The sequence below is a fragment of the Salarias fasciatus genome, assembly GCF_902148845.1.
Source record: "Salarias fasciatus chromosome 7 unlocalized genomic scaffold, fSalaFa1.1 super_scaffold_4, whole genome shotgun sequence".
In the NCBI taxonomy this organism is placed as follows: Eukaryota; Metazoa; Chordata; class Actinopteri; order Blenniiformes; family Blenniidae; genus Salarias; species Salarias fasciatus.
In genome coordinates this window covers 15,534,552-15,559,594 of record NW_021941229.1, presented here as the reverse complement: position 1 = coordinate 15,559,594, position 25,043 = coordinate 15,534,552, and the positions used below count along the sequence as shown (strand labels likewise).

General features: G+C 44.7%; 3 protein-coding genes across 6 annotated transcripts; all 3 read left to right on the top strand.

Annotated features, from left to right (window-relative positions):
* The first annotated feature begins 2,913 nt into the window (after positions 1-2,913).
* LOC115382458 (solute carrier family 35 member E4-like) lies at positions 2,914-11,074 on the top strand. Of its 3 annotated transcripts, none has more exons than XM_030084186.1 (3): positions 2,914-3,051; positions 3,950-4,560; positions 7,601-11,074. In XM_030084186.1, exons 2-3 carry the CDS (start codon positions 3,969-3,971, stop codon positions 8,131-8,133), a joined length of 1,125 nt encoding a protein of 374 aa, XP_029940046.1. In that variant the 5' UTR covers positions 2,914-3,051; positions 3,950-3,968; the 3' UTR covers positions 8,134-11,074. The 3 variants fall into 3 exon arrangements, with proteins under 3 accessions (XP_029940046.1, XP_029940047.1, XP_029940045.1); XM_030084187.1 differs by lacking the exon at positions 2,914-3,051 and adding an exon at positions 3,280-3,453; XM_030084185.1 differs by lacking the exon at positions 2,914-3,051 and having other exon boundaries at positions 3,787-4,560.
* Positions 11,075-12,761: 1,687 nt separating this feature from the next.
* On the top strand, positions 12,762-15,390 carry LOC115382467 (smoothelin-like). Of its 2 annotated transcripts, none has more exons than XM_030084201.1 (8): positions 12,762-12,836; positions 13,220-13,415; positions 13,780-13,855; positions 13,943-14,050; positions 14,136-14,178; positions 14,408-14,516; positions 14,623-14,774; positions 14,893-15,390. In XM_030084201.1, exons 2-8 carry the CDS (start codon positions 13,341-13,343, stop codon positions 15,038-15,040), a joined length of 711 nt encoding a protein of 236 aa, XP_029940061.1. In that variant the 5' UTR covers positions 12,762-12,836; positions 13,220-13,340; the 3' UTR covers positions 15,041-15,390. The 2 variants fall into 2 exon arrangements, with proteins under 2 accessions (XP_029940061.1, XP_029940060.1); XM_030084200.1 differs by having other exon boundaries at positions 14,133-14,178.
* A 1,420-nt stretch (positions 15,391-16,810) lies between these two features.
* Positions 16,811-24,293, top strand: LOC115382450 (inositol polyphosphate 5-phosphatase K-like). Its single transcript, XM_030084176.1, has 13 exons — positions 16,811-16,944; positions 17,730-18,338; positions 20,184-20,291; positions 20,440-20,548; positions 20,631-20,747; positions 21,176-21,351; positions 21,712-21,823; positions 22,038-22,147; positions 22,268-22,478; positions 22,580-22,717; positions 22,809-22,874; positions 22,970-23,074; positions 23,391-24,293. The coding sequence occupies exons 2-13, from the start codon at positions 17,734-17,736 to the stop codon at positions 23,880-23,882; spliced, it is 2,349 nt and encodes a 782-aa protein (XP_029940036.1). The 5' UTR covers positions 16,811-16,944; positions 17,730-17,733; the 3' UTR covers positions 23,883-24,293.
* The last annotated feature ends 750 nt before the right edge of the window (positions 24,294-25,043 follow it).

The window sequence follows — 25,043 nt, the reverse complement described above, 5'->3', positions numbered from 1 at the left end:
AAGACCGTACCGGTTGATCTCCCCTGATACTTGGGCATTTTTTTACTCTTTTTCTTAACAAAATGCACAAACTGTATCTCGAGGGTTTTACATGTAGTGTCTGACCAATACAAGGCCATGAAACCTGAAGTACATGCTATATAATGTCTTTGGATGAACAACGAACTGAAAACGCTTCGCTGTTTTACAGATAATCTTTCCTTCTCCCAGAACTTTGAAGTTATGCCTGGGGTTTGATTCAAGAAATACTCCAACAGCTTTAAAGAATTACACCAGTTCACCAGTAACAAAGCACAACACTCCCTGTGGACGCTGTCTTTCTCTGGAGGAATTATTGAGTAATCTCAGAATGGAGCAGACAGGCTGTGCAGCTAAACAGCAGTGCCGGGGAAATCTAATAACACTGTCGAGATGCATTATGGGAAATGGAGGAAGTAGCCTTTTTAGAGGATGATCTACTGTATAGCAAGAACGACACATCTGAAGATAGCTGCTTCTGTTGAATTTTTTTTAATCTTATTTCTGTAATGATTTTTTGAAATCACGAAACTTTGCGAAAGGTCAGTAGTCCCTGTGGAAGATGGAATTTCCTCTCAGAGATCTGCTTCCACTGAAGCAGAAATCTGGGATTTTCCTCAACAAGGGAATATATTGGTGCTTGATGGTAATTTTAGCCTTAATTATATAATGATAGATAATTCCCCATTAAGTACAACATCAAAACGAGGGATTTTGTACAGATTATAGTAATCTGGTAGGTATTTACTCAAGGAGACTTATAGTACGTGAACAATTTGGAAGTTTTTGTAATAACTTTACACAGCATTTCAGGGATTATCATCTTGATAAGTAGCAACAAGTTGTTTCCAACAATTAAAAAACTGTTACAAATGGTTAGCGTTAGTATGGTACTTCAGTACTAAAGATTGTTATATCTTTGCATATGTCAGCATTCGGCAATAACACAAGCTGCACAGTCACATGAGAAACAAAAAAGAGCAGTTTGTTCCAACCAAAAGCTTGGGCATTTCATGAATGATAACCATGGGAAAACTCTGATTTATAACCATTTGCTTAAAGCCAGAAAACAGCTGAGGGAAGGCTTAATGCTAAGGGTTTTGTGTTCAAGTAAGCACTTATGTACAGTAGTAGTAAATACGTACACCTCTATAACCGATAATAACCTGTTTTTTTTATAGCTTATTGTGGTACAACCAGGCATGAAGCACATGTATGACTGCCTGGTTGTTTTATTGCCTGTACAAAGCAAGATTATATTAGATATAGGATTATTTCATTTACACTCACCACAAAAGAAAAAAAAAATCATTTCACATTACTTGAATATTCAAACCTAATCTCTGTTTGTGTATACATAATTCTAAATGAGTCCTGAGTAGATACCAGTTAACAACATGTTGAAAGATGCATTATATAATATCTATGAGACAAATAAGATGTTCAAATCAAGCACAATTTCGTGTTGACCTATTAATACATGCTACATAAATCAACGGTTTTCATAGCAAAATATAGAGCTATGCATGGTTTTAAAGTGCTCGCGCACTCCTGTAGTGAGAAGCCTCATCACCTAGCTACTTGTGTGTGAGTTCTTACTGAGACATGATGTGAATTCACCTTCTGTGCCCAATTACCTCAGAAATTTTACATTTTTGAGCTGAAATAAAAACTTAAACCTCACATTGTGTTGTGTTTTACTTTATAAGCTTTTTATGTTTTTTCCCAATATGGTAGATTCATTTGCCTTCCACATTAGAATATTCAATATGAGGAGCTAAATCCAGCTGAGGGCAGGTTACACAGTGAACAGGCCGCCACTCCATCGCTGGTTTTTGCCCTTTGACAGATAGGAAACTCACAATCTACCAAAAATGCACAAGAAGATCATGCAAACTCCAGACTGAAAGACCCCCAAGCTTGACCTGGACTCATTTCAGCTTCACAGACATCAAAGAGTAAAGATTTCCACAAGTGAAATAGAATTATATCCACTGTAAAAATACAAAAATAAAATGTACAAAGCAAGTAAATAAAAGACAGAAATGGCAAAACAAATATAAAACTTGCATAAAGCAGAGGCCAGGCTTCCGTAGTGGTGATGGTATGTAATAAGACAATATTTAAAGAAGTATTTTTCTCATTTCGCTTGATTGATGCTGTTTACAACTTTGTTGAATACCTCAATGAAAAAAAGCAGATGTTTAAGAAAAAGATGGAATGAAATGAGACTTTTCAGTCTAACATAAATGTTGTAAATGGAGAATGAAAAGTTGCAACAGTGACAGATGACAGGTAATAATAGATAATTCGGTGAGAAGTTCTGAGAGTAGTAACACAAATTAGTACCAAATTACATACAAACAAAGATGCTGTGTTCGTATATAGGAATATGTGGTATATTTAATTCAATTCAACTTCATTTATATAGTGCCATTTACAACACAGCCATTTCTTGATACTTTTACAGAGGATAAACCCAACAATTCCACCTGAGCAAATTTACTGTATATACTGCATATATTCATACAGATAGAAAGAACAAAAGAACATTAAGAAAAAAAGAAAACAAAACAAACAAAAGCACCTCTAATTTCAAAATCTATAGAAATAAATACAAAATGTATTACAAGTCAATAAACAGCATTTACACCTTTCAAGTTCAGTCTGAATAGTAAATAAACAGTTTTTAAACTGCCTCTGAGTTTAGGACTTGGTTCCCACTGTGGTCCCGCCTGGAAATTTCTCCCAAAACACCCACAAAGAAACGATAAGCAGCGGTAAAGTGTTTGTCGGGGGGTGTGTGTGTGTGGGGGGGGGGGGGCGGGGGACTCTTCTCCGCGGTGTTTGCCCGGAGGCTGACTGCAGCTGCAGGTCCGCCTGTGCGTAAAGGTCGCTCCATTCAGTTCGCGAGCGGCGTCGCCCTTTAAATAAACCGTCCTGTGGCTCCGGACCGCGTCCTCCACTCGGCTGACAGCGGCGGTGACCCACCGACGGAGCGTTCAGGGATGCTACCAGTGCTCGGAGGACAAGGTAAATGACAACAACGCCAACTAGGTCAACTTGTTGTGGCGACATGTCGCGTGTCGTGTGCGCGCGCCGCCGAGGAGATGCCCGTCCGGAAGACACACGGCTTGTTTTTGTTTTGAAGCTAAACCGCGGAGCAGCAGCGCTACCTGCCGCGGCGGATGCTAGCAGCTAGCCGACAGCTAGCAGCTGCGTGGTGTCAGGTGGCGGCGGCGGCTCTCTCCGGAGGTCGGTTAAATAAACCTCCGTCTGAAATGATGGCCGCGGTGTCGGTGCGACGGTGTGTTTTGGTTTGAGTGAAGCGAAGCCGACCGCACGGTGTCCTGCCCGGGGAGTTCGTACTGGATGACAGGGCTTCCCTCCGCTTCGCCGGTCAGAGGAGTCACAAGACCCGCGGCTGGCAGTGAAGTAAGCGGCTATATAAAGCCAGGATGGAGGGGGGAAACTCAGCCGCTGAGCCGTTTTCGTAAGATTTGGTTACAAGCAGCACGGCCAGTACCCGGGTTACTCTGTTTTTGGTGCAGCACACCTCCCCGTCACTGCCAGTTCGTTGCTGCATGTCGCATCATAACCAATCGCGAAGAAGGCGCGGGCTGTTTTTTTTTCTTCTTTCTCTATTACCGGCCCGCCCTGAACAGATCTGCTCTCTCCTTCCTCCTCCTTCGCCTCCGCCTGTCTCTCCTGCACGCAGCCATATGTCATTTCAGCCAGCGCCGGGTGTGTTACACAACCAGGAAAAATAGAAACACGTGTCTATAGGCGGTGCTGAGGCACAACAAAGCCAGCCGTGCAGGAGGGACGACCGCGGCTCCTTCTCGCTCTTAAACTTCTTTCCACGTCGTCTTCAAAGTTTTTTTTATTCTGGAGATGAGCGTTTCGGACTCAACATGTGCTTTCCTTCCAGAGAGGACCATGATAAGAACATGATCAGCGCCGATGGCTTCTCTAAATGCGTGGCGACCCTGCGAGAGACGAGCAGGAGGAGACCACCTGCTGAGATGCTCCATCTGCTGTCGGCTGTCATCGTCTGGCTGGTGACAGGCACGACCATCTCCAGCCTCAACAAATGGATTTTTGCCGTGTACAACTTCAGGTACCCGCTGCTGCTGTCGGCGCTGCACATGCTGACGGCCATCGTGGTGGACTATGGGTTGATCAAACTGAGGGTGATCCGGCACAGAGGGGCAGGAGAGCAAGATCTGACCCCCAGCGCCAAGTGTAAGGTATTCCTGTTGAGTCTGACGTTTTGTGCCAGCATCGCCTTCGGGAACATGGGTCTGAACTATGTCCAGCTGTCATTTGCGCAAATGATCTATACTACAACCCCGCTGTTCACGCTGGCCATCTCCACGCTCATCTTGGGGAAGCAGCACCACATCCTCAAGTACACCGCCATGATGCCCATCTGCTTGGGGGCGTCTTTCAGCATCATGGGCGAGGTGCAGTTCGACCAGACCGGCTGCTTCTTTGTGTTCGCAGCGACAATGCTGAGAGGCGTCAAGTCCATTCAGCAGAGTGAGTACATGCTCTAAGCAATCTCTTCGGTGTTTATGTTGTTTTTCAGCTTATAAAAGTTTTTTTTCCTGTGAGCTGAAACTTTTACTTCTATGTCACACCGCTGACGTCGGCGAGCATGACTGTGTTTTCCCCTCACAGACACCGCAGCGGTTTCTCGTCTGGAAGTTTCCTCCACTCAGTGACACACCCTCATATTACCGCGGAATGACACATTGGCATACTTTTTTTGTTGCTTGGGAAACATAATAAAAACATTTGTGCCAGTTAGACTTTTAGCACATGTCCCATGGATTTTAAAAGTGTTGTGTTTAAGCTGATCACCTTAAGAAATTTCTAGTGAATTACTTTTTCTGCAAACAGCATTTATAAAATCCACCAACAAACTGATAAACTGTTCATTTGGTCCCAGTAACACCGTCCTGTTTAGTTTTATTTCCTGTGGCATGTGGCGTAAATGTACTTATTCAAGGCATTTTTAGTTATTAAAGGCATAATGGCGCTGTGAGCCGTCACACCACCTCCCACTGTTTATCACTGGTTTGCAAACAAGAGCTGTGAGGTCGTTCTTTTAACACCTTTGCATATTTCCCTGCAACACCAGTTTGATTAGGTTTACTTTTTGCTTATAAGAAAACATAATCCTGATGTTCAACAGCAACGGTATGAAAACTGTTGGAAATTTTAAAACTTTGATTGAGTGGGTGTTGAATATTTCTCAGTTATGCAGTGTCAGCCAAGTTACTCTTGAGTTAGGTTGTTATAAGAAAACGTTATCACATGGTCAGTGACTTAAATCCAAAAATGATTTGATAAATACAAATGTGATTTGTTTTCTTGGCTTCTGTTAACTGGGACTGCTATTCACTCTGCTTATAGATTACTAAAAGTTTCCAGATTCAACCCTAAATAAGTTTGGATTTAATTTAAAACATCTTCAAATAGGAAAAAAAGATCAAATATTCCTTTATGTACACCTATGATGAGGTTTCTCGTGCCGAAGACTCACTGGAGATGAGTATAGTTTACTGAGTAGCATATAAAAATAAAAGTATCCTTAATTCTTTCACCAGGAAAGCAAATACCGTGAGTCTCTGCACATAGCTGCAGTTTAAGTTAACGTCTGGGTAAAGAAGAACACTGTTTCCCTGAATTTCTGTCATGTGAGCCGAGTCGTGCCACCGCTTCATGACCCCATTGTATCTCCATTATCTCATGTTCTCTGCTTTCACTAATGCATTAGTTGCATAAATGACTTAAAACCGTTTTTTGCTGAAAACCGATTGTAACACAGGCGAGTGTTTGTGCGCGGCAGATTAGGCTCTTTAACGTCATTAGGCTCCATAACATGGTTTTGGTCACAGGAGGGTGAAAAAAGCAAAGTGTTGGGTTTCTAAAAATATATAAAGTCTTGCTCTTTAATTTAGTTACGTGAGTCGGGATCAGATATTAGGATTTCTTACAGGAATGCAATGTTGCTTACTTTGTTCCTGGATGAGCAGAGGCAGGCTTGTGACCGCGGAGGTAATCGGTTCGAATCCCAGCGACGAACTTAGCAAGTTTGCTGTAGAGTTTATAACCCCGGCTTCGACCTTTGGCAAATAGACGTGTAAGAGGTGAAATATGACTTGCGGTCAGATGTATAAACAAGATCCAGCAAATAAAGGTTGTTTTTAATCACCACTGAAACTTCATGTCCTGGGAAGCTGTCTCAAGTTTCAAGAAGCTATTTTTATTCTTTCTCACGTGTTGTTGTACAGTTTCCCTTATGTTTTTCTATTTTTTCTTGGTCAACCTCCAGTAGAGCATGACAGGTGCAGCGGCATATATTAGCAAACAGTGTGTTTAAAAACTGCAGCAGTCTTGAAGAATCTTAAATAATCAGTCAATTTGAAACAGTCTCACTGTGGCGGTTGTTGCGACCGTGAGAGGCACCAGATTGGTATCACTTTTCTGTGTATGTTATTTAGACTGTAAAAACACATCACCAGTGACTAGACCAGCGTCCTGTGAAGCAGCTCTGAACCCTAAACGCCACAACCAGAGACGATTGGTGTCACGAAGCTGGGCTAGATATCCTTCTTTAATGTTGACTTTCTGCTTCAGGCACTAACAGACGTTCTAGGATCTGATGAGAGCAACGTGACAGGTGCGCTCATGTAGAATACTCCAAGACATTTACCACAGTCTTTATTTTACTTTTAGAGTTTAGAATTTACCTGATCGTATTGTAATCATCGTCAGAAAGTCAGGTTGTTATCCATCAAGAAACAAAAGTAAAGTCGTCCTTTTGCAAGTAATATAAAATGATTCAGGGTGAATAATGTATGAGTTAGTGTACTGGTACATTCAATAAACAAAAATGTGAACTTTAATCCAGTGTGTTTCAGCCTGCAGGACAGTAAACAACATATTCAGACACAAAGAACTCATTCTCTTCTGTGAAGATTCATATCTATATGCATGGAAGTCCAGAATCCATCTTCATGCACATAGTTTGCATGTGACTCAACAGGGATTTTCAGGAAAACATGGTTCTTATCTGTACGTACACTGCTTTGACAAGTATTGAAAACCATCTCATACATAAGCTGCTACCGCTTGCAGGTTAAGTTAGGTGATTTGTTTTTGTGTTCAGTTTGAAATTCTCTTCAGTGTCTTCATGCCAGCTTCTGCTTGTTTACATTTCGCTCGTGTGCTGCGACCTCTGTGCATCGCAGCTTTCTCCTACAAGCCCGGGAAAGAAAAAAAAAAAAAAACACAGAGCGGAACATTAATTTCCTCTCCGCTATCTCGAGGTTTCGCTGCATCTTTGTCCAGTTTTGCGTCCGCCACGGGCATTTCTGTTTCCTCAGGTATTTTAGCTCCGAGATGCAGAAACACGTTTTCTTCACCCACCTCTCGCTGCTCTTACATAACCTACAGTGTGGTTGTGCACATGCTTCAGAGTTCAGTGGTCGGTGATCACAGGTATAGAAATAAAACGGTTCTGTTTATAATCTGCTGAAATTTCTTTTCTTTCTTTTTTTTTTTAATTCAGGCATTTTGCTTCAAGAGGAGAAGATCAACTCCGTCTTCTTGCTCTACCTGATGTCCATTCCAAGCTTTTGCATCCTGGCCGTGGCCGCTCTGGCCCTGGAGAACTGGGCCGTGCTGGAGTCGCCGCTGCACTACGATCGCCACCTGTGGGTGTTCATCCTGCTCAGCTGCCTGGGCTCGGTCATGTACAATCTGGCCAGCTGCTGCGTCATCACGCTCACCTCGGCCGTCACCCTGCACATCCTGGGCAACCTGAGCGTGGTGGGCAACCTGCTGCTGTCCCAGCTGCTCTTCGGCAGCGAGCTGTCCGCCCTGAGCTGCGCCGGCGCCGTGCTCACGCTGTCCGGCATGCTCATCTACCAGAACTCGGAGTTCATCGTCGGCTACCTGGACGCGCGCAGAGCCAAAGCGAAAGGGTCCGGACAGGCGGAGTTTCTCGCCGCGGGCGGAGAAGACCCGGACGCAGCCAACACGCCTAGAAACACATATCATCAGCAAACATCGGAGGGGAAGCAGGAAGATAAACTGGACTGAGGTGAAAGGATGATGGAGGGATTAAACAGCTGAAAGGTGATCAATAAACTCGTGCTCTTTGGTGTCATTAGGCGGGAGTGTGACCCGATCAAGCCAACGTCACTGACGAACTTTAAGTTTCCCCACTGTGCCAATCGATGTCACTTCCGGTCACACCAAATTAAGTGGACAGAAAGGAAAAAGGCTGCCTTCGTCTGATTTAATCCTGTCGGTTCTCTCCATTTGTAAATCACTCGTGTCGAAGACTCCTGGCGATATATGCATGCGTGAGCACACAGAACCGTCACTCATACTACTCCACTGTGAAAACGTTGTGGCGTCCAGAGGGCTGAAATCGACGTCTTGGGTGGATATTATCTACTGCGGTGAGCCTCATTCAGGAAGCGGCAGGTTTTAGATGCACCCTGCCTCCGGTCTGCACGGGCACAATTTATATTAAGAGATATATTTGTGGTACTGTTAGACGGCGATCACCCGGCCCTGTCGCGGCGAGGGGCTGGGTGTTTTTGGCAGCTTCGTTTAGTTCTTGATGGTATGAACAGTAGGAAGCTTCGCCTGTGCGTTGAGGCAGACGTTACAACGGTGGACAAGTCTGCATGTCTGTGCGGTGACATGCCTGTTACCTACTGAAGCACATTTTTAATACGACACCACAGCTCCTGTGTTTTAAATTCCACGTGGCTTCCCACTCCCGAGTCCTAGATTTTGTTCTCATCCCAACCCGGAATGGCGGTCTCTGGAGAGACAGTCCAGTTGTGAACCTCGCATGCAGCGTTACCTCCATAATTGGGTTCACAAGTTCTCTAAGGAGTGTCACTTACTTTTAGCTTTCTAGTCCCAGGCGAAGTGACAAAGTGAAAAGGAGATTAAGCGGCTCTTTAAGGTCTCTTCCTCACTTGTTAGGCTTTGTCCTCACCTTCTGTGATGGTGACGTTGTTACAAAGTTGGCTCACTAGCTTGGCTTGGAAAAACAGATTCCTGCTGGACAGTGTATTTTTTTTTCTTGTAAGAAAAAAATATTTTTATTTTATTTAGAAAGAAAGGAAAGAAAAAAGAGAGATTACGGTATGTATTTGCTGCAAAATATTTATTATGTTCCAGGCCCAAGTAGTCACTGGTGTGTAACGCCCTAGGTATTGGTCATTCTGGGGAAAGATTCTATTTTTGCGCTCAACAGCTAAACAAACGGATCCCTGTTCTTTCAGGAGTTGTCCCCCACCCCAAAATTAACCAGACAGTCCCTCAAAGCGTCAGACAATATCCAAAACTCTCCTGCTACTGTGACAAAGAAAAAGATTTCTGAAGAGCAGAGTCGTCCCTCCAGAAATCCTGGATCTAACAGAGTGTTTGAGATCTATTTAATCTGCTAAATAGACTGAAAGAAGGGAGAATTCCAGCACTTGCGAGTTGTGAGTCAGAACCTGTTTTGAAGTTTTTTTGGTTCCTCTCTCTGCAAATAACATGAGATGTGGTCGTACAAAGTATTTGGAATAATTTACACGAACAGAAAAGATCGGGTAAAAACACTGCAAACAAGTCCCTCGTTGTTGTTTCTATATAACTTTCTTTTCACACAACATGAGATTCTGATCTTATTTGTTGAAAAGAATAGTTTATTCTTTTGTTATTTTTGGGGGGGGGAGGGGGGCGTTGCATATTGAAAGAATTTAGTCAAAAAAAAGTATTTAAGAGGAACATTTCAAATGATGTTAACTATAATAACAATCAGAAAATAAACTGCAAATCCACTCGTGGCTCAGTGTAAACACTGCAGAATGCCTGAACTCCTGCTGTCACAGATGCACACCCTTACATTATAATGGAGTTTTGTTCATGACCAGCTACTTGTGAGGTGATTTTATTTTATTATTTTTTTTATTTTTTTGAGTCCCAGACTGTACCTTTTAAATTATGGGGGGTGTTTCATGACTTGTTCATGTGTGGTATGCCAAGCATTTTCTTTAAAGACTGATTTTTGCTTTGACTGGTTCTGTCCGTAAACATGATCGTTCCTCACATACAGTTTGAGCTCTCAAACTACACAACAGTTTTGACATTTGACATGTTTATCATCGTAGTCTGCCATAAAATTAACTGCAAGTTCAATTTGCTCTGTCACATGTTTTGTTTTAATGGTGCCAATCACAAAATGACCTTGTTTTTAATCCTCATGTCATCTTGCTTATCACTTCCTGGCTGACAGGAAATGGATAATGTATATGAGGTGGTTTTGTTTTTGAATTTAAAGTGTGCTTTTGTTGCTTTGGATGACTTCAGCTCCACATCGAAGATAATGTAAAGCAGGAAAAAAATCAGTTTGATCTTACTGAATACCTCAATTGTTAAATGGAATCTGTCATGTGTGCATTGGAAGAGGATTGAGGTCAATAATACAAGGAAGGTGCTGCATGATTGGTTTACTTTTTCAGTTATCAGAATAATCTTGTCACAGATGTCAACATATTTAAAAAAAAAGCCACGCCCTTTCTTTTTTATAGATATATATAATCAGTTCAATGCTACCTGTTTGCTTGTTACGTTGAGCAGATTACAAATCTGGAGAAAAGCAACTGTTGCACTGACTAGGTACAAAACCGCTACCTTTAAAGGTTCCTGTGTATATACTGGTTTTGATTGTTTGCAAAGCTAGTGGGATGTAAATAGTTATTTTAATATATTTATGTATTTTATAGTCATATATGGCTGGTTGAAAATTGACTGGTTTAAAGAAACAAAACATTTGCCTCATGCCTTATTTGGACATACTGTAGATGGGGGGGGGGTTAAGGGGGGGGGGGGGGCAGATTATATGGGATGGTACTTTGAAAGCTGCAGGTGCTTTTGTTCAGGGGAAAAGATGTGGATAACTCACTGTTACATGACCTGCAGTTGCTTGAAACCAACATCCTGACACAATAAACTAACAAAACTGAACACCTCATCACTGAGTCCCTTGTTTTGTTTTGTTTTGTTTTTCTACACTGTTGTAATTCCAGCATCTTGTCCGCAGCAATTTCATCCAGAAAAATAATGTTAAAATGAATAGTAAACGCACATCAACTCAAGGCCTTTGTATATTATTAACTTAGCCTTAATGACTCAATTCTGCCTCCTAACGCACAAAAGGGGAATTACATAGGTTTTATGCTGAACCTTTAGGTACTAGCATCGCTAAAAGCTGCAATGGTAAAATTTTAAAGGCATCTGGCACTAAATCCAATTCTTTCCATTCAGGACTTGATGGGGAAAAAAAAAAAAAAAAGTCCTCCAAAACACAAAGATGCACTCTCACACTGGAGCCCATGAGAGAGTGAGTTCTAAAACCGATCAGCTGATTAAAAAAAAAAATGCTGAAGTGAAAATGAGACAAAATTACAGTAGCTCAAATCATTAGCTACTGTAATGAGGGATTTGTGAAAACATGCACAACAGATTGATGGAGATAAATCTCTGATACAAGAACGATTTCAAATCATACTGAAAAGATATTTCATTTTGTGGAAATTTGTTCTGTAAAAAGAGCATCAAACGTCATGCCAGTGAGTGACCTTGGCCTCTTATTCCTGCTGAAATCACATTGACTTTAAGATCTTTGTGAAATCAGTTGAAAAACGTAGTTCTAAAATGATGAAAAATGGCTACTGAGTCTTAAGTGATTTCCTGAATTTAAACGTTGCCCCACCCAATAGTTTCTTTGTGCTTTTGCAGTTATATTTTAAGTTTAAACCCGTTCATCTGGCTACAGGCCCGAACTCAAACCTCAGTGACGTAGAAGATTTGCGCGCCTCATGCTGTCTCACATAAAGGACATTACTGACCCTCACCTGGACCCCCTGCTGAGCCAACAGGCCTGCAGACGATGCAGTGAACATGGCTCTGCACTTCACCTTACTGAAGGACAGCAGGCAGCATGTGAAGCTGGGAGAACTCCCCTCTAACTCCCAGACCATCAGCTCCCTCTTCAAAAAAACAAAACAACACAGCTCATAGTGTGCTGCTGTCCAGCATTTTGCAGTAGTCCTGAATATCCACCACTGGATGGAGCACTTCATTTGCTTTCTGGTGTCTGAGCTCTGTCTCTGAGTGCGCTCACTCTACAAACTCTGAGTAACCCTGCTGAAGCTGAAACTATTTGAGTGATGGTGTTTTTCTTCCAGATGTGCATGCTTCTGTCTGTCCCCGGGTGTAAGCGTCGTCCTCCAGTGTGGAGATTCCTTCCTCACTGTAAACAGTCTCAGCCTCATGCCTGAATAAGGCAGTGAGTCTCACTTTTTTTGCCACTGTTAACCCTTTACAGCCCACCCTAACTTTTGTATCGAAAGCACACTCACACTGAGTGAGATCTATGGTCTAGATATTGAAAGTTTATCCAGCAGACTGTCCAGTTAACTTTCACATGACGTCACCCACGATTCAGAGTGAAGGAGAGGAGAGACGCTGCCATAAGGAGATGGATGACCAAAGATCTGGTGTGTTCCTCCCTCCTCTTCCTCTTCCTCCTCCTTCTTCATCCCATTTTGGGAGGTTCGTGTAAGCAAACTCTACTTTCTCTCCAAACAAGCATCCTTATGAAGCCCTGCAGAGCGAGGCGTGATGTCAGGGCTCAGCTCTCTCATCTGCACCGGAGTCCAGAGGAGCGTCGAGCGGGGCAGGAGGGAGAGCTGAACCCTGGAGACGGCGCCCATCACACATCCCAGGAACAGGTGAGACACACTTTATCAGTCACCAGATTTATTTTTTTAGGAGTTTTGGGACCTGTGTGTGTCAGCACATAGTTTCCTCACTGTTATCTCCAACGATCTGGTTCCACCACATTACTATATTTGTACGTGTTTCTGCACTCGGCCAGCTGCTGACATACACAGAGGGGTATTCCAGCAGGACAAACATTTCTGCTCAGACTCACACGACTGTTTATGTCTTCGTTGCTCGTAGGCTTGCATGCATAATGAATGTGGTATTTGTGAGATATTCTTTTGCATTCTTTAGAATCACGTGTGTCCGTTTGCTTGTTTTGGAGTTTTTTAATCCACTGTGAATGATGAAGTTACTATTGTGATTTTTTTTTTTTTTTTTTACTTTTCAGAAAGTGTTGAGTTTTCAGCAGATCTTACTCTTCTGCGGACTGGCTTCTGCTCAGTTCTCGTCCCCGTGAAGCGAACGTGTGAGGACAGCTGTGATTTCACACGAGATTTACACATCAGACCATGGGCTCAAACTCGCCATCAATCACCAGCGAAGAACTGGCTGCGATCGACGACGAAGAAGTTCTCAACAAGATGGTGAGCCAGCGATTCATACCAAAAGCTCTCAGGTTCAGACAGGAGAGCCATGCTGGGCCAGAAAACCTGACAGAATCATTATTTTGCCACTTGGAGATGTGACTGTCTATTATCCTCGTCTTCCTTCTATCCTGCAGATTTTTGACACTCAGATTTTCTTACTTTTTCTTCCCTTAAACTGAGTAAAGAAACACGGCCACCTGGATTCACTTTGCATTTTCCGTGCACATGGCACGAGGCAAATTATTCCCTCTGCTGAATTAGCAGACTTTACGAATGCTGCATTAGAACAAAATGTGAAGCATGTTTGTGTCGGAGTGACTTCTTCTAATCCCCGTTCCCTGACCTGTGATTATGCATTTAGTTGGACAACGCAGCAGATTTTGAGGAGAGGCGGATGATCCGTGCTGCACTAAGGGACCTGCTCAAAAAGAAGAGAGGTAAAGCCAGAAAATGTGTAATTCAGCGATGTACCGCAATGGCAGTAATGGATGGATAAAGTTGTTTTATTTATTTTGTGTCTTCAGACAAACGGGAGCAGGATCGAGGGACGAGGCAGCAGGAGCTCAGACAGCAGGGCCAGAGCAAGGGAGGAGCTGGGAGAGCGACCCCGAACCAGCAGCCGTCACCAAAAAGTGAGTTCAGTTCACATTTTCCTGATTCTAGTTGTCAAAACTCATCTCAGCTCTTCATTTGTCTTTATTTTCCCGCAACTAGCAGGCCAGCAGTCGTCCCACACTCCCTTCAACAGAACAGCAGGGAGGTGAGTCACATAACTATGAACAGCTAAAACGTCTAACCAGTCCCAGACCAGCACCATTAGCTCAATGACCATTTGATAAAATCACGTTGATATGGCAGGCAGTGATTTGTGGAAAGCTGTTTGCACCAAATGCCGTTAATATTTGTCTTTAAATCAAATAATTATATTTGTTTAAAGATAACTGGTGCTTTCTGTGCAGCTGTTGAGTGTCTTTGTTCCAAATCCTCAGCTCCTCCGCCGTCTCGGCCCAGCAGTGTCCTGTTGCCACAGTACCCAACGCTAAAAATGTCAAACAGATGCTTCTAGACTGGTGCCGGGCCAAAACAGAGCCATATGAGGTCAGTATGCACTAACGCTCTTTGTATGCGAGTTACGGCCTGGAGGAGCCATACGTAGCTCCGCCGCTCTGCCTTTCTGAACGGACTCCGCTCCGCTGTGAAACAGGGGGTGGACATCCAGAACTTCTCCTCCAGCTGGAAAGACGGCATCGCCTTCTGCGCTCTGGTGCACCGCTTCTTCCCCGACTCGTTCGAATACTCCATCCTCAACCCCAACATGCCCAGGGACAACTTTCAGTTGGCGTTCAGCACCGCAGAGTGAGCGCTCTGGGCCCGGGCTGAAAGACACCGTCATTCTTAAAAAAACAACACTTTGACTTTACACTTTTGACAGGATGCTTTCTCCGTCGATGTCTCAAGTCTTCTCTGGTTGCAGGAGGCTGGCCGGCTGCCCTCCCCTGCTGGACGCCGACGACTTGATCCGGATGAAAGAGCCTGACTGGAAGTGTGTGTACACCTACATCCAGGAGTTCTACCGCTGCCTGGTGGAGAAAGGACTGGTCAAAACCAAAAAGCGGCCGTAGACTCCGAACAAACCAACTCCAGCTTTGAAAAGCTGTTTCGCCTTTTGCCACAAGAGAATTACGTTGCACGCCTTTTCCTGCTCCATCTTCTCGTTGATTCTCCGCTATTTTTCACGTCTTGATGCGGCTGTTTGAGTGAAAATGCACAGCGGTGTGTAGCTTTGTTGTTGGTTTGTGTGTTAGCAGGGACTTATGGGTGACTCAGTGGACAGCTGGTGCATTCCACTGAGATTACACATCTGTATTAATCCCAGCAGAGCCGTAGTGCATCTGGGAATGACTTTTATGATGCCGTCGGGGCCCTGAGAGTGTGAGTATTAAAGATCCATTTATTGAACATTCACTTCATTATGTGTGTTGTTGATCTATAAAATACATAGAATTTAATGAATGTTGAGTTTTTTTTGTCTGCAACTAGAGTGAATAACTTTCCCAAATAGTGCATCATTTCAAACTTCTATTTGTTACATTCAGTTTAAAATTCTTTAAAGTCAGTGTGGCTAAGAATCATTTTTTACATGATAAATCCTCTTGAGCAGCTTCAAACTGACCACAATCACCATTTGGTCCAGAAAAGTTGGGCTTTCTGTGGAAGTTTAGCTCCACAGTACACATCTGTCCTACTATCTAATGTCGGTTTCTGGCCAGGAAAAAGTGCAGCAGCAACTATTTCCATAGTGTGACTGGCTTTTTTGTGCACAGTCCCTATATAAGGAAGAAATGCTGAGGAAATATTTGAGTGCTGCTTTTTTGCATATTCTCAGAGTCCCACTATCACAGCCTCCATGAAAGGACATTTCTAAATCTCTCCAGTGTTGCATCATCTGGAGTTATCCTGGCTTTGGCTTGACACTTTTAATTTACTGCTGAGGGATTGTGCGTTTAGGAACAAAGTGTAAATCATAGCATCCAGTAGTTCTGTGAGGCTTCCAGCTTTGTTAAAATATTTAAATGTCTCTTGTGTGCAGTTTGGATGAGTGATGCCTGATGTAGAACTGAGGCTGCTATGCAAAACAAATTATTCACAGTATATGTTCAATCCAGTGTGAGATATGAGTTTGTCTTTGTTAACATGCAATCAAAACATAAAGCTGTCAACACTGACGTCTCCATGTTGAGCCGCAGAAATAACCTAATCGCGTTAATTATGTGATCGACGGCATGGCGGCGAGGCTGTGCATGATCTGATTGCGAGGGCTGCCGGGTTCGTCCTCTGCAGCCGCTGTAAAGACATCGGAGGGGGCGGGTATAGGTATGGCTCTGCCAACGTGAAATTTAATTATCGACACGCGCCGATCAATTCTCCCCATCAGTGACGCACCAATGGCAGATTAATGCGTCAGTGATCGGACAGACGCTCGGCTGCACTTTGGCAGCTGATTTATTTATTTATTTATTTATTTTGGTTTCGCCTTTCCTGCTGTGCCCGCCTCCAAACATTCGGAGAGAGAGAGAGAGAGAGAGAGAGAGAGAGAGAGAGAGAGAGAGAGAGAGGGCGAGAGGGAGAGAGAGGAGTCGGTGCATGGCCGGTGCGCACGAGGTGCATGCGGGATGCTGAGCGGAAGATAAAAAAGAGAAAGAAGTGCACACAGCTGCTCCGGCCAACTGCGTGGTGCATAGGCGGCAATAACAAGTAGGATGAGGTTCAATCAGCTGACGGACCGGCGCTCAGGATCCAGCATGCGGGAGTCCGGCAGCATCGCGCGTGACCGCGCTCTGTCCTGACAGCCGAGCCGTCCGCGGTACCGGCCGGCGGCTCCGGGGTTCCGGGTCTGTGTCTCCGGGACCATCGGTCCATCCTGCCCCCGTCTTGATCGCGTTGTGAGGAGACCGATGACTGATCCCCCGCCGCTGTGGATTGTTTCAGCTCACCTTTGCGGTTCACCTTGGAAATAGATCAAGAGGTAAGACTCGTTCCGTCAGGTCTGCGGGGCGCAGTGGACGCGCCTGATGGGCTCCCTGGTTAAAAATACATTTTTTCCTTTTTTTTTGAAGATTTTAATGAGCCCGATAGCTGGCACCCTTTCTCAGATAATGTCATTGGGACTGAAACATGAAATAGGCCATGTTTCCATCTGCTTCTGCACTTTCAAAGTGAGATCGATACTAACCTGTGTGATCACCGCCGCCGGGGTCACGTGGACCTCTCGGCGAGAAAAGAGATCCTCCTTTTGCTTATCATGAATTATTAAATGAGGTGTATGATTTCTGAATGGAGGGGCACAAAAACAAAAAGGAGGGGTGGGTTTTGTCCTCCTGTAATGTCAGGCGTCCTCCTCCATGTGACCTACAGTATCTGTTGACATTGTCGGATGTCTCCATTATTTGGAGACTGACTGGGTGCATCTCTTCTATCAGTGTAGATCAGAGACTTTTTCATTGTGTAATACCAGTCCATGACCAATAACTATTTATTCTGCTTTAAAAATAGATAATGGGCTAATTAATGTTTCTGAGCAGATAAAATGTAGTCCAGGGCTCAGACCTAAAGTTAGCTCTTGTTATAGTGACCCTGAGGAGGGTGACGTGCACAGGTACTCACTCTGATGTGTTCTTTAATCTTCCAGCCACTGCAGGCCCCTCTTCTATCTGTGTACTGAGTCTTTTAATAATGTTGTATGTCATTTCTGTGCTCTCCGCAAGCTGTGCTGAATTATTAAAACCCTGTGTTGCCCACATACTCTTGCAGATTGATGGATAGGCCGCATGAAGTCAACACGGACCCTTGTGGTCCTAAAGTGCAACCCGGACCCTGTGTATTAGTCAAAGCCAGCCCGGGAATACCTCCACAGCTGGCAGTTCGTGATCCGCCTCTCACTATCAGCCCACCGGAAGCGTCCAAGAAGCGGTGTGGGTCGAGTCCCGTACAGGCGGGCGAAGCGCAGTCGGGACAGGCCGACCCCGGGTGCACTTCAGCCCTGCCAGCGAGCATAAGTCGGCCCAGACCGACCGCTCTCAGAACTAAGCCTGCTCCCAAGCTGACCAGGATCTCAGTGGACCCCTCCAAGGAAATCGACCTGATCCCCGTTTGCATCCCAGGACCTCAGAGTGCCAACATCCTGCCACACTCTCCAACAGATTCCTCCTTCCCCCTGCACAGCCCCCAGAGCCCCCACAGTCCCCAGCCTCTGCTGAGCCCCACTCCCAGCCTGTCTCTGCCCCAGTCCAGCGGCAACCCGCCGTCCAGCCTCAGCCCCACGTCCAGCCTCAGCCCTCAGCCGCAGAAGATCCGCTCGCCCGCCGGCTCCACTCAGAGCCAGGCTCAGCCCGAGAAGCCAGGGGAGAACAACGACTTCAGGTAAGACAAATCACACCGCTTTTAATGAAATATCCCGAGAAAATTCCCACAGGGCCTTCAAATATTCCGTCTATGTCTAAATACAGCCGCGGTCGGTGGCTGTGGAGCCGATACGTGCCACGTGAATCACGGCCGCAAATTTCACTGAGAGCTTTGTGGAGCGAACAGAGTGACACATTCTGTTGGCAGAATTCCCAGAGGCACTTTTGTTGTGTTCATCACTCATAAGTAAGAGCTGCCCTTAAAAGAAACTTACTGTAAATCTCCGGAGGAATGTTTATTTGAAGAAAAAAAAAAGGTGTTAAGTGTTTTTTTTCAGCCACTTGGCTCACACAGATCAATATTTCTCACCACAAAGATCAATCAAAATCACATCTGCATTGGGTTTTTCTGAAAGTCATGGATGGATTCTGTTTTTAATCAATGTATTTCTCAGTTTTGGGTGTCTGTTTGGAAAGTGAATATCATCATCGTGGACAAAATCTGGCTGCATGTCAGACCACTCTCACATTTTTACACTTCCTTTCCCCAACAACAATAACATGATTTTGACAGACGTTCAAGTAACAGATTACAAATATTCACATTATTTTGATGTGCTTTTACTTTGTGCATTTGATGTGGGTGTATTTTTCAAGCGTATAATATATAAGGTATATAATCAGTTACATAATAATCAAACCCTTAGATCTGCATTTTTGCAGCCAATATGTTTGTTCTTTTAACAGCTGAAGTTCCTGCTTTGTACCATGGTGCTGGTCGTCTTGTAGAAGCAGTGGTGCATGAAAGTCAGTCGTTTGACCTCACGAGTATAAATGTAAATTGTTTGGCGGTTTTCTTTTGGCTCAGATTGATCCACATTTGACTGTGGCTCAGGTAGAAGAGCAGGTTGCCTTAGCAATGATAATTATAAGAAAAACACTTTGTACCCTCACATACTATATTGAATATATGAAACTTACTATACTCAGCAATAATGCTTTCTCTTATTTCAGTACAAACAGACAGTTGTTTCACATGAGCGTTTCCATCTCTCTATTTATCAAAAATACTTTTTTAAAGCCATTTCAGAATTCACAGCTGAATGAATGGAAGTCAACGACTGTGAGAAGGAAATATGAAAACACAGAATATGCTTTGGTAAACTCAAATCAACAAGCACAATGTTAGACTCTGAAGTGCTTTCTTGTTTTGCAAATTGACCCCTGTGTGAGTGTGGCTCAGGTGGTCTGGATGGCTGTCTTCTCATTGCGAGGCGGACGGTTTATTTCCTGTCTCCACTCATTCATGTGAAGTGTCCTTGGACAAATATCTTAAAAAAAAAAAACACTAACCACATCTGTTCCTCCTGATGAAGGACGTACGCCTCACATGGATACTCAGATTTCATTCAACAGAAACTTTAATCAAAAGCAAGGTGTAAATGAGTAGAACTGTGTGTTTTGTAGAGAATCTAATTACTTCCTCAGGTTTGAACTTGTCTCTGGTCGCCAGTCTGACACTGACTTTTTGTAGAAATAACGTTTAATTTGATTCTTTTGGCACAAATCAGTAGATTGAAAGACAATGAAAGATATTTTTTTCAATACCAAACGATATTTAACTTCACCAGTGTCGTTGTCTGTCACATGCGCACGCACGCTCACACAGGAGCACATAACACTGAGTCATCATCGAGGTACATCGAGGTGCTTAATTGTGCTTATCGCTCTTCTATATACAGAAACCCTGATGAAAGCTATTTCTCTGGGGATTACAGGATGGATTATGTCCTCTCTCAACCTTCACCATATAGCGTTTTAAAGCTAATGCGGCGTTTTGCTCCGTTTCTCTATCCGTTGAAAGGGTGTACATCGTCACGTGGAACGTGGGCTCAGCCGTCCCGCCAGATGACATCACTGCTCTGTTTGGACCAAATGTTTCAGATGGGAACATCGACATGTTTATCATCGGGTAAGCGAGTGTTTGTGCACGGCTCAGCAGCGCCAGAGAGACAGCCGCCAGTGCCCACTCAGTCATCTGCTTTAGTTTGATTCAGCCGTCGCCGTACCTCTCGTTATTATTTGTCTGTGACATTTCTCCACTCTCCGGGTCCGTCCAGGCTCCAGGAAGTCAACTCCATGATAAACAAGAGGCTGAAAGACGCTCTGTTTTCAGACCAGTGGAGTGAGCGCTGCATGGACACTCTCAGTCCTTTTGGATATGTTCTGGTCAGCTGACTCGGCCGTCGATCACGTTGTTTGGCCGTTGTCAAAACAGCTTTACATAATAATATTTCTCTCGCCTGCTTAGGTGGCATCCCAGAGGATGCAGGGCGTGCAGCTGCTGGTTTTCTCGAAGTTCTGTCACCTGCCGTTCCTCAGAGGGGTGCAGACGGAGAGCACACGCACAGGACTTGGAGGATACTGGGTACGTGCTCCGCATCGGAGAGTGCCGCTCTGAGAGAATCAGAGATTTGAGGTTAATCCGTGTCACTGAGGTGTTTGTCAAAGTTAGAGTGTATGTATGTGTGTGTGTGTGCATGCGTCCTCCGTCACGGCTGCATGTGTCGGCGTGCGAGTGACCTCCGTCCGTGTGTTGATGTCAGCATCACCCCTGGCTGCTGCTGGTGCAGTCTCCTTCTCTTTGAGGTCAGTGCAGCAGCAGCAGGCTGTCTGGCTTTGTGATTATGTGAGTCAGTGTCGGATGAAACGCCGTGACCTTGATCCTGGACGCAGAGCTCAGTGATACGCATTTGTGTTTTTGTGCTATTTTATCCAAAGGATACACAAATGAGGTTCATTTGTCACTACGCCCTGAGTTTAACGTTTTTTTTTTTTTTTTTCTGCCGTTCCAAGGGAAATAAAGGTGGCGTCAGCGCGAGGATGACCGTGTTCGGCCACCCGGTGTGCTTCCTCAACTGTCACCTGCCTGCTCACATGCAGAACCTGGAGCAGCGGATGGAGGATTTTGAAAGCATCCTTCAGCAGCAGCAGTTTGAAGGAGGGGCCGCTACAGGAGTGCTGGACCATGAGTGGGTGCCTTTTTACAGATTTGACACAATATGATGCACATTTACAGAAAAGTGCTCAAGTCATAATGTTAATATAATGATTTTTTTTTTTACTCCTCATAAACTCCAACAACTTTTTCAAAAACAGTAGATATGAGCAAATGATCACATGTATCATATGTCAAAAGTATTATAATTGAGTTTTTTTTGTTGAATATCTCTTAAGTTTAAAGTATTACAGTTTAATTTACTGTTATTAACATGCAAACAATTTCAGTTGACTGAACACAGTGGTGCGATAAATGTGCCCTACAGTGTTTAAATTTAGTTTTTGTGTTTCGTTTCAGTCTCTAATGACAGACCTGCGTCTTCTCCCCTCAGTGTCGTCTTTTGGTTTGGAGATTTAAATTTCCGTATCGAAGATTATGACATCCACGTGGTGAAGTGTGCCATCGACAGCAATAAGCTGCCGCTTCTGTGGGAACGGGATCAGGTGAGGCACCTTCAGCTTTTGAAACAACATGAGAAAACAGATTAATTTTCGCGGAAGGCTTTAAAACATGCTTTTCACCGAGCACCTCCAACAGATGGAGCTGTAGCTCAATGTTTTCAAACATCACCGTACAGCATAAGATGTGAATTTCACTTTTCAAGCGTGAAATTATTTCACTTTCATGTTTTTCCATTTCCCTCTGATCTCTCCGCAGCTCAACATGGCTAAAAATACAGAATCCATCCTGGATGGCTTTATGGAGGGGCCTCTCAAATTCCCACCAACCTATAAGTTTGATGTGGGCACTCATACGTATGACACCAGGTCCGTCCAGCTGCCTCAGTCACAAACTCTTTGTTCAAGTTTCAGTTTTTCAGAAATGAGAAACTCACCTCTGATCAGCTGCTGACCGTCTGTCTCTTGTTCGGGTTTCATCTCTGTCAGTTCGAAGAAGCGGAAGCCCGCCTGGACGGACCGCATCCTCTGGCGCCTCCGTCGCACTGGCTCCCCGGTTCCTACCCACAATGCCGCGCTGCAGCGGGGCCTCACCTCATGGTTGGGTGGGGCGACTAAAGTGACACAGCACGCGTATCGGAGTCACATGGGCTTCACCATCAGTGACCACAAGCCTGTCTCTGCCCTCTTTTCACTGCATGTGAGACACTTTGACTCACGACTTTTACCAAAAAAAAACGCCAAAACGAATCTCTCAACACACTTTGATGCTGTGTTTCTAACTTGTGACGCTTTCTCCAGTTTCCGTTCCGGGTGAGTACCCCTCTGGTGGAGCTGCAGTTCAGCCAGGAGTGGTGCAAAGTCTCGGACGCCACCGTCCGATTCACCGTCGCGTCGAACTATCAGCGTAGCTCCTGGGACTGGGTGGCAATATACAAGGTTATTCTGAAGTAGTTCATACAGGTTCATGCAGTTTTGTTTACCTCCAGCGTCGGGGATGAACGGTTCTGTCTGTGATTCCTTTGAGCAGGTTGGATTCAAACATCACAAAGACTACCAGGCGTACGTCTGGGCCAAAGGAGAGCATGCAACGCAGGTCAGTCACAGCGCGGGCTGGAGTCCTGAGAACTCCTGAGAACTCCTGAGCTGCAGCTGAACTCTGAGATATTTTGGTTGCTGAATTTTCTCCAGGTGACGTTCTCAGAGGAGGATTTGCCAAGGGATGACTGTGAATACATCCTGGGTTACTACAGCAACAACATGAACAGTATTGTTGGATTGTCGTCACCAATTCAGGTAATGTAGCTGAGAGACCGACGAGGAGGAGTCTTACTCCTCGTGGCATATTAATGAGTGGATGAACATATACCTTTACACATAGACGAGCGCATACAGTTACCATTAAAAATGCACAAAGTAGAGTCTAAGTAATGAACGATTTTAATGCAGATTTTGTGTTGATAAAGAAGCGGGCCAATCAGAGGAAAGCACCCATGTCATTGTAGGGGTGGGGTTGAGGAGGGAGAGGCTAAAACTGTTTAAACTGTGAATTATTAAGAAAAAAAAATAAAGACACATGACCTCTTGTCCTCCGCTCGTTCATCCTCACCAGATCAAAATGCCGGAGCACAGCCCCACGGCGTGCCGCTCCGACAGCTCGGACGTCAGCTCTGAGGACGACAGCACCCTGGTCCTGCTGGCCCCCAGCTCCCGCAGCCCGAGCCCCAAGACGGGCAAGCACCACCACCGCCACCGGCGCAGCCGCAGCCCCGCCGTGCCCGCCATGGCCTCCAACCCCCTGCCCTCCCTGCAGGGCCTCCACCTCTGCCCCCGCCCCAAAGAGAGCCAGACGCGGAGCCGCTCGCCGTGCTCGGCCGCCAAGAAGGAACGGCTGGTCTCCCCCGACGCGGTGCCCTCCCCCACCGTCAGCCCCCTGAGCCCCCGCAGCCCCGTGTCGCCGGGCGGCGGAGTGAGCGCCCCCGAGGCCCTGATCGCTGCCATCTTGGGCGAACACAGACCAGCTCAGGTCAGCCCCACGGGGGTCAAGCAGATCGGGAAAGGAGGGGAGACGGACAGAACAAAGAACGGAAACGTCAAGAGTTAGAGCGCGATCAGAGGCAATATCCGTGCGAGCAGGGTGTGAAGCAGCACATTTAAAGACTCCTCCTGTAGTTTTGCAAACATTCCACATTGTAGCTCTGCAGTCTCCTGTTTCTGAGTCGACCACCATCTCGTATGTATATCTTGGAGTCACACTCGTCCCGACTCTCGATTACAAGTGCTTTTATAGACTCATAAGCGATATCATACGCAAACAAACATATTGAATGTGAAACCAAAGTCGAAGTTCTGTCCCGTGATGGATGTTATTGACAGCAATACAGATCTATTTAGACAGTCTGGTATCAGAAGTAAGGACCCTGGAAACACCATAACTGATGGTTTCATAGTTCACGTCAGGGAGAGTGTGTGTCTGTGTGAGTTTGTGTGAAAACATAAATAAAGTGTGTCACCAGGTGATAGAATAAGATGTCTCTCTATAGGTCTTGGTCTGTATTCCTCAGATGAATGAAACGTACACAGGAGTAGAAACAGAGCATTTTATCACTTTGGCCAATCAGAAATGTCCATGTGACTGTGTGAACTGGAGCTGTAATCCTAGACCAATGCTCTTATTCTTGTTCTTAGCAGCTTTGTGAATACAGTCCCTGTTCTATGGAGGTCAGTGAGTGGATGTTTAGGCTAATGTGGGTCTTTTTGTTTGTTTTGTTTGCTTTCAGGAAACAGTGTTGTTTAACTGTGTGAGTGTGCAAATAAAAGGTGAAACAAATTGGGGAGATAGTGTAAAATGTTGTGTCACTCCTGAACATGAAGATGAGTGCAAAAGACAGATTTGACTCCAAAAAGATTGACGACTGGAATTCTATGTAAAAAGTCTGACTTTAGTTTTTGACTTTAGACTTTTAACCTTTTCTCTTAAAGGTACTTTGAATAAACAAAAATCAACATGAAGTCAGCAAAAGCTGAACTTATGACTGGAGGAAGAAAGAAAGGAGAGAGGAGATAACAAGATAACATACTGTGCAGTGAGAGAGGCTGTCAAATAGTGCCGACCCCACATAGAAGTCCAGTCTTCTAAGTGTCAATAGGGATAAAACAACCTTTATAACATGTGTTTCAATATGGCCACTAAATTTCTGAAGTAGACTTGTGTCCAGTTTAGGCCTATTGGTATGTGAATGTAAATCATGATGTGGTACAGTCT

Coding starts and splice junctions, on each gene's coding strand:
- LOC115382458 (XM_030084185.1), top strand. CDS start 3,933: ATGTGCTTTCCTTCCAGAGAGGACCATGATAAGAACATGATCAGCGCC. Junction 4,561..7,600: donor CGTCAAGTCCATTCAGCAGA/GTGAGTACATGC, acceptor TTTTTAATTCAG/GCATTTTGCTTCAAGAGGAG.
- LOC115382467 (XM_030084200.1), top strand. CDS start 13,341: ATGGGCTCAAACTCGCCATCAATCACCAGCGAAGAACTGGCTGCGATC. Junction 14,179..14,407: donor TTCAACAGAACAGCAGGGAG/GTGAGTCACATA, acceptor CCAAATCCTCAG/CTCCTCCGCCGTCTCGGCCC. Junction 14,775..14,892: donor TTGGCGTTCAGCACCGCAGA/GTGAGCGCTCTG, acceptor CTCTGGTTGCAG/GAGGCTGGCCGGCTGCCCTC.
- LOC115382450 (XM_030084176.1), top strand. CDS start 17,734: ATGGATAGGCCGCATGAAGTCAACACGGACCCTTGTGGTCCTAAAGTG. Junction 20,549..20,630: donor GTCCTTTTGGATATGTTCTG/GTCAGCTGACTC, acceptor TCGCCTGCTTAG/GTGGCATCCCAGAGGATGCA. Junction 22,718..22,808: donor ACTGGGTGGCAATATACAAG/GTTATTCTGAAG, acceptor TCCTTTGAGCAG/GTTGGATTCAAACATCACAA.